General features: G+C 36.5%; 1 protein-coding gene across 1 annotated transcript; it reads right to left on the bottom strand.

The window, feature by feature from the left end:
* Positions 1 to 918: 918 nt before the first annotated feature.
* M406DRAFT_320811 (uncharacterized protein) lies at positions 919 to 1431 on the bottom strand (the record flags this gene model as incomplete). The annotated part of the gene is made up of 2 exons (XM_040919432.1): positions 919 to 997; positions 1160 to 1431. The coding sequence occupies 2 exons, from the start codon at positions 1429 to 1431 to the stop codon at positions 919 to 921; spliced, it is 351 nt and encodes a 116-aa protein (XP_040782389.1).
* Between the last annotated feature and the right edge of the window lie 7038 nt (positions 1432 to 8469).

Genomic DNA, 8469 nt, shown 5'->3' with positions numbered 1-8469 from the left:
TGCAATACTCGCACTATATACGCTGCTCAGTTGCTGCTCCCTCAGCGCTTTATCCAGGCACTCTTCAGAACTTAAAGCTGTTTGATGTAGATTGCAAGCCTTTCACTAGGAACTTGGTTTGCAGCTAAGAAGCCCAGCATTCAGAACAGCATCCCTGCAGCTATAACGGATAATTACAGCTTTCCGTCTTAAGAGTTGCTTTCTAGCAATTCTAAAGCTATTATCATACTTTGCTCTATTGCTAAGCGCAAAAGAATAATTAGTTTACAACCTAATACTCAAGCAATTTCAGTTGCTAAGCAGATACTCTGCTTCAGCTTTGCGCTCTCGCTTAAATAGCAAAGAGCATACTTTCGAAAACAGAAGATACTCAGATCTACTGCTTACTTATTCTGCTCTCTCGCTCGAATAGCGAAGAATATACTCTCGAAAACAGAAGATACTCAGATCTACTGCTTGCTTACTCTGCTCTCTTGCTCGAATAGTGAAGAATATACTTTCGAAAACAGAAGATACTTAGATCTACTGCTTGCTTACTCTGCTTTCTTGCTCGAATAGCGAAGAATATATTTTGTTCTAGCTTAGCAACTCGAATGCTCTGAATTTCTTCTGAATGCTTCTTGCATGCTGCTTGCATATTGCTTGCTTGCTATTTGCTCTAGCTTAGCAACTCGAATGCTCTGAATCTCTTCTAAATGCTTCTTGCATGCTGCTTGTATACTGCTTGCTTGCTGTTTGCTCTAGCTTAGCGACTCGAATGCTTTGAATCTCTTCTGAACGCTTCTTGTATGCTGCTTGCATACTGCTTGCTTGCTGTTTACTCTAGCTTAGCAACTCGAATGCTCTGAATCTCTTCTAAATGCTTCTTACATGCTGCTTGCATACTGCTTGCTCGATACTGCTTGCTTGCTGTATGCTCTAGCTTAGCAACTCGAATATTCTGAATCTCTTCTGAATACTTCTTGCATGCTGCTTGCATACTGCTTGCTTGATACTGCTTGCTCGCTGTATGTTCTAGCTTAGCAACTCGAATGCTTTGAATCTCTTCTGAATGCTTCTCGTATGCTGCTTGCATACTGCTTGCTCGCTGTTTGCTCTAGCTTAGCAACTCGAATGCTCTGAATCTCTTCTAAACGCTTCTTGCATGCTGCTTGCATACTGCTTGCTCGCTGTTTGCTCTAGCTTAGCAACTTGAATGCTCTGAATCTCTTCTGAATGCTTCTTGCATGCTGCTTGCATACTGCTTGCTCGACACTGCTTGCTCGCTGTATGCTCTAGCTTAGCAACTCGAATGCTCTGAATCTCTTCTGAATACTTCTCGCATGCTGCTTGCATACTGCTTGCTCGACACTGCTTGCTCACTGTATGCTCTAGCTTAGCAACTCGAATGCTCTGAATCTCTTCTGAACGCTTCTCGCATGCTGCTTGCATACTGCTTGCTCAGCACTGCTTGCTTGCTGTATTCAAGGCTCGAAAGCTCGAAAATCGAAGGCTCGAAGATCAAAGGCTCGAAGATTAAAGGCTCGAAGGTCAAAAGCTCGAAGGTTCGAAAAGAATAATAATCTGATCGTTTGCTCTGCTCCTGCTCAGTATTAGCGCTGCTCCTAGGGAAGAAAAAAAAAGATAGAAAGCTTCACCGGATTGCCTTCTTTAAAAGGGCTAGGCTTCAAACTGTCAGGTGGAAAGGTTGCAAAGGCAATGTGGCGAGGTCTTTTCTCTCTTTCAGGAGTATACAACCAGAATAACATTGAGGCTTAAGGAGCTAAGTTCTGCTCAGCAGTGCTAACATGGCTAGAAAGCCGCTTTATAGCCGCATATTGCTTAGTCATTCGTAATTCAGCTGGCTTAGCTGGCCCTGAGCCTTGCTGGCACAATCAGCTCTGACACAATTCAACAGCTTATCACAAAGCATTGCTAGAAGCAAATGTAGAAGCTGCAGATAAGAGGATTAAGAAGATTAAGAAAGTTCAGAAGAAACTTTGATTAGAACTACAATTCATTCAGAAATGAATAGTATAATACGCAAACTCCAAGAGGATTAAGGAACTAATCTTACAGGAAGGAGATAAGATCTACTTACTTCGGAAAAATATTAAAACAACTAGATCTAGCAATAAATTTGATTATAAGAAGTTAGAACTATTCAAAATCTTGCAACAGATTTCTCTGGTTAATTACGAGTTAGTATTATCTTATAGGATGTGGCAGTGGCCATAGGGGCCTTAGGTGAATGAAGCCTGAGTGGCCATCCTGACTCACTGGCCTGAGCTATTCAATGGAAAGGCAGTGAGTTGCTAGGTATGCTAGCTTAGTTGGGACTAGTGCTAATTGCCTTCTATATAGAAGGCAATTGGCAAGCGTGCTTTGAGATAGATTAATTGAAGAATCATCTTTCCTTCTACCATTTGTACAGCCCCTAAAGTGCCTTCTACAAGTGGTAGCTACGATCATACACTGCATTGAGGATTCACCCCACGAAGCTACTGCGCTGATATGCTTATCTGGGAAATCAGCGGCTTTGGCAACCCAAAAACACCAAAAGCCTACTATTGTGAAGATCGTGGTATCAAAACAACAAGCTCTTGGTACTACGCTTACCTGAGACTGTGCTACGGACTTCCCTGATGCGTTACGCTCATCTGAGACCTTGCAAACAGGCGTTTTCATCAAAAACACTACAAAAAACCATCAAAAACATGCTTACGGGCATTCACAAGCATTCACAGCTAAGCTGTTTTTTCCTTTTACTCCGTCGCTGGTGGAAGCCCTGGCAGTTGAAATCAGCAAGCATACTCTGATCCTTGCGCAGACGCCACAAGTTACCCTGATTATAGCATGCTCGCTTGAGAAGCCTAAACCATCTCTTAGCCTTCATATCCATCTGTTGCTTATTGCTAATTAGCTTAATTAATAGCAATTCACTATTGATTTTAACTCTAGCAAGACAATCAAACAAGCTGAGCTAACTATAAGTAGTTTCTCAAAGAATCCAACTCAACTACCTATCCACTATGCTATCACAGCCAACCTAGCTGCCAGTCTAGCAACACAGCTAGGCAAAAACTCCAAACTTCTTTATGGATGCTTAATGAGTAAAGATGCAATAGCTTCTCGAGAAGAAGAGACTGCTAGTTAGAACAACTCGTTTCAGGCGGGAGACTATTATGGCAACAGCTTAGCACTATTCGAGTTCCCTGCTGCGCAATGCGAGACTAGCACTCTCTAATACAAGAATTCTGAAGAACTAGCTAACTTCTTAAACAATCCTGCTTTCAGAAAGTATATTCATTACATCAAGATGCAGGCTAATAATGCTAAGATAGCTGCAATTCATGCAAATCTGGAAATCAGGAAGACTTCGGAAGCTGTAATGCATCTTGAAACTTAGCAAGCTACAATAGCTATCAAACAAGAAGCTCTCGATACTCAAGTTGGTAAACAAATCAATATGCTAGCTCAGCTGATGCATCACTTCAAGCTTGGCTCTGAAGCTACTGCTTCAGATATTCGCTTTCAGGCTAGCAATAGTAATCTACTCCCTGCTATATCTAGCTCTTCACAAGGTTCAGCAGCCTTCTAATGAGCTGTTTACTATGGTGCTAGAGGAAGTAACTCTGATGATTCGAGTAATAACTCTGATGATTAAGGAAGCGGTGATGAAGGCTGTTATTCTTCTGATAAGCTTCTAGGATCTGAATCAGATAATTCTTATAACCAGTGCAACAATACTTCGTTCTCTAATCAATTAAGCACTCAGCATATTACGAAAATGAAGAGAGAAGAACTTGGAATCTTCGATTCTGAATATAACAACCCCGAAGATATTAGCATGGTTACAGTTAGCAAGAATCTCATCTTTACTAATATCTAATCTTTTCTAAACTATTTTAAGTTTCTCAAAGATAGCATAAATAATGCTAATATTGAAAACGAAATATTGCATATATTTAGCATCTTACTGCAAGGCGCTGCTATTTACTAGTAAACTAACAAGTTAACTAATACTAAGCATGCTAAGCTTCATCAAGGAGGATATAGCATCATTACCAATTTCCTAGCTCAGCAATTCGCTATGAAATCCATATATATTATACAAAAGTTCCGTAAAAGCTATCTAATCTTGAGAAATATTGCTAAGAATAAGTTTGCTCTGCGAAAATTCATTTAGAAGAATCTCTGATATGCATATAATATAAGCATTCTTAACTGCAAGAACCTTAATTGAAAGAGCGTCTTGAACGATATCTGAAGCAAAATGAATGAATGCATTCAGCATTATCTTATCTCTTCTTATTACTACAATACTCTGAATGAGTATATAGAGGAGATTGAGCAAGCTAAGAGCATCTTGGTTAACATTGCTGATTAATGCTATCCTGAGTACTACAGAGAAAAGAGTAGTTATTAAGACTGTTTCTCAGCTTGCAAGTACAATTCTTGTATCAGCAGCAACTGCTATAACAACCAAGATTGTTAAGATAACTGCAATTGTGATTGCAGAAGGAATTGTAATTATAACTGCTGCAACAAAGATTGATTAAGCTATTGTAACAAAAGCATAATTCATTCTTCAAGATACAAGCTTCGAGATTGCAATTTATATCAAAACTAGGATTCTAACTGCAATAAGCCTTGGAATTGCAACTGCAACTATAATTATAATTGGTTTAGAAAGGATAGCAAGTCTGAGAATTGCAAGAAATGCAATTAGAGTTGCTTAGCAATCTCTGATAAAAAGAAAGCTTACAACATTACTGAGAACAAGAATGAAGATATGCTTTCTGAGAATGATAGTAATAATCTATTTTCGTTTAGCGATAAGCAGGTATACTGGATTGATAGTTCTGGATAATTGCTCTTGCTAATCTTATTATACTACTCTTAATTATCTAGCTTTATAAGCTGCGTTTACAACTTATGCAAAGTTAACTACTTAGTTAACTATATATATATCTTTTATAATAGAGAGTTTAATTCTCGAAGCTAGATATTTCAGTATATGAGTGCTTGTTAGGATTGAGATCAGAAGATGAATGTCTTTAAAGAAGTTAAGAGATATCTAAAGCATGCTATGTTTTTTGAAACTGCTTTGCTTGAAACAAGCATATTACCAGTCTAATATTATAATAAAGATATTCTTACAGAAGCTATACTCAAAAAGCAGCTGAATAAGCTTATTAGCGATTATACTTACATGAAAATCACTGTACAAGCTACTCTTACTGGATCTGATATAACTCTCTGCAAAGATATTAGCATTGATTACAACTTGATAAACTAACAGTTTCTCAGCCAGTTCCCTGCTGCTAAGGTCTCGATTTACAAGCTTTAAAAGATTGGGAGTGTAGGAAAGAGCATGATTATGCTATTCAAATATGCTGAATAAGACTTCTATACCTGTGGCAAGCATGCTAACAGCTCTTCTGAACTGCTATGCTAGCATGCTGAAGCATGGATCATGAATAATCTATTCGCTGAAGCCCTTATCAGCAATGAATAGCTCAAAGCTCGCAAGGCTATTATCAATTACAAGAATCAAGCTATTATATACTTAGAGCAAAGCAACTTTTAGATGCTTTTTAAGATTCAGCATTAGGCTCTCTCATCTACAGTGCGAAAGATAAAGATAGCTCATGCTTATATTATCAGCTCTGGCGAGACTGCTCAGGTAGCTGTAAGATATACTGAACTGCTTAAAAGCTGCTCATTCTCTTTCACATCGATCTACAGCACTGCACTAAATGCACAGATCAATGCTTCTTCACTCCCTGTAATAGCTCTGTACAATACTACAGAAGAAGCTATTAAGATCTCCAAAGGCACCTGCATGAGAACTATCTATGAGTATGAGAACACAGAATAGTTCAAAGCTATCTTCAAGAGCGCTGTAAAAGCTCTAGCAGTAGCAGCTGCCTTGGAAGAACTGGCATCAATCTACCAGCTGGCTGATATCTATGCAATAAATGTATATAGCATGCAATTCGCATCTTTATTAAAGATTTCTATTAATTAGATAGCAGTAAACAGAGAATTTAATCTTATACTAGAGATTATTACAATAGCTAAGAATGCAGAAATAGAGATACATTCTATTAGTAATTTCCTGCTAAGGAATAGCTTATTCTCTACACCTTACAGCAACGCTATTTATTACTCCTTTAGCAATATGAGAATAGCTTATAGCATCAATCTCTTAATAAATACCGAAATACTATTATTCAACAATCACAATCTCAATATACGAAAATCTTCAACTATTATCAAAGGATCTCTAAGCATCAAAGCTTCAAATAAAGCCCCAGCAATGATTCTTAATAATAGTATTTGCATTTATTTATAGAACTCAGTTAAAGCTTAATAATTCAAGAGAATTATTAAAAAGTATTCTGCTATATAAGAAAATAAAAGCTCTCTTAATATATCTGAGAACCAGATAATGAAAATCCTCTTGATAAAAGAATAGCAATATGCAAAACTGAATCATTCTTATTACTCTATTTTCTGCAAGAACGAGAAGTTTATTAATCAGATGTACGAAGAAATGTACAAAGCTAGCTGCTTCGAGTTCGCTAACAACATCTATCCATTCGCATTGCTGATCTTTGTAGTTTAGCAAACAGTATATAGAAAGGAAAAGAATCGCATTATTACAGATTTTAGAGCTCTTAATAAGTAAGCAGTGCTTAATAATTACTCTCTTTCTCTTCAGTTAAATATAATTAAAGCTATATGCAATAAGCAGCACATTACAATTATTAATGCTACAGCTTTTTTTTATCAGTTCCCTATTTACTCTGAGTATTGTAATCATCAGATTATAATCATGCACTATAGCTTTAAGCAATCAACAGTAGCTCTAATAAGCTACTATAACTTGCTAGCTTATGCTCAGAAATATATAAACAAGCTACTTTGTAACTATAAGCACTTCATTAAAGCATTTATTGATAACATCATAATCTTCTCAGATTCATTTAAGAATTACCTAAAACATCTTAACATCGCTCTGAACATCTTCAATAGAAAGGGAATCTCTATTTCTCCTATAAAGAATTATATTAGTTTCTTCTTAATTGAACTTCTTAGCTTCTATATTGATGCGCTTAGCTTATTTACTACAAAGAAATATACTGAAGCCTTTCGAAAGATAATCTTTTCTAGAAATCTTAAGAATCTCGAAATCTATTTTGATGCAACCGGTTTCCTACAAACAATGATTCTATACTATGCACAGCTCGTAAAACCGCTTCAACTGCAAAAAACAGCGCTGCTAGCTAAAAGCTGTAAGCTTGGAAAAATCATACCTAGAAAGAAATCGCAGCATCAAGCTTATACACATTGCACATACTACAAGCTAACAGATACTGAAAAGATAGCTTTTGAGAATCTATAGAATACTATCTGCAGAAAGATATGCTTATATCATATAAAACCATTGCAGAAGCTATTTATCCAAATAAATAAATGCTTATAACAAAAATTTAGCATAATAGTCTTTCAGTTAAAGAAAGACTATATCTGGCAACCTAGCAAGCCAATCCCCTTGCACACTATCAAACCAGTAATATTCCTCAGCTGCTGCTTAATAAAAGCTAAAATGAACTACAGTTCCTCTGAGCAAGAGATTGCATATCTAATCTAAGCAACGAAACGCTTGTGCAAGCTGATTCAATCAAATCAAGCGCAGCCTATAGTTATCCTTACAGATTATAATGCTATGCATAGCATCATTACCCAAACACGCCTTAATACCTTGTTTATAGATTATGCTAACTAACATCTTATTAACGCTTTTATCTATCTCAGCCAGTACTAGTTTAACATTTACTATTTAGCTGGGAAGCTTAACTATATCCCTAATGCTTTATCAAAGCTATTTGTAATAAAAGATATAGAGATGCAATGAAGCAACGAATCAGCTACTTTCAATACAGTAATTAATAATCTACTTATAGTCTTCCTTGTCTTATTAAAAGCACAAATATCTAAGGATATGCAATAGCGCTTCTGATAAGAATATAAGAAGAATATAATCTATGGGAATATTATTACAAATCTAATAAAGGTTGGTTCAGCTGAAAAGAAGCTTCCTATCTTGATAAACAATGAGAATATTATCTCTGCTTCTAAGCCTAGCTACTCATTCCGCCTGAAGGACTAACTGTTGTATAATTACAACAATAATGAAAAAGAACGCTTTATTATCTCACAACTTCTGATACAGAAATTTCTACGCAATGCATATAATAATAAGCACTACTTTAGCAGAGACTGTATAATAGCTGAATTGAATAGTCTTTACTTCAGAAAGAAGCAACTGCTTATTTTACAGTATATCAATCACTACTATGAGTATAGCGCTCAGAAGAAGCAAAATCAGAAGCTAGCAGATTTACTTCAACTAATTCAAGCTCTCTCTGAATCTATACATACAATCTCCCTCAACTTCATTCTTGAATTGCTCTCAGT

This window comes from Cryphonectria parasitica (assembly GCF_011745365.1).
Source record: "Cryphonectria parasitica EP155 unplaced genomic scaffold M406scaffold_1, whole genome shotgun sequence".
Lineage (NCBI taxonomy): Eukaryota > Fungi > Ascomycota > Sordariomycetes > Diaporthales > Cryphonectriaceae > Cryphonectria > Cryphonectria parasitica.
Note: the sequence above shows the minus strand (reverse complement) of the source record. Positions and strands in the feature narration are given on the sequence as shown.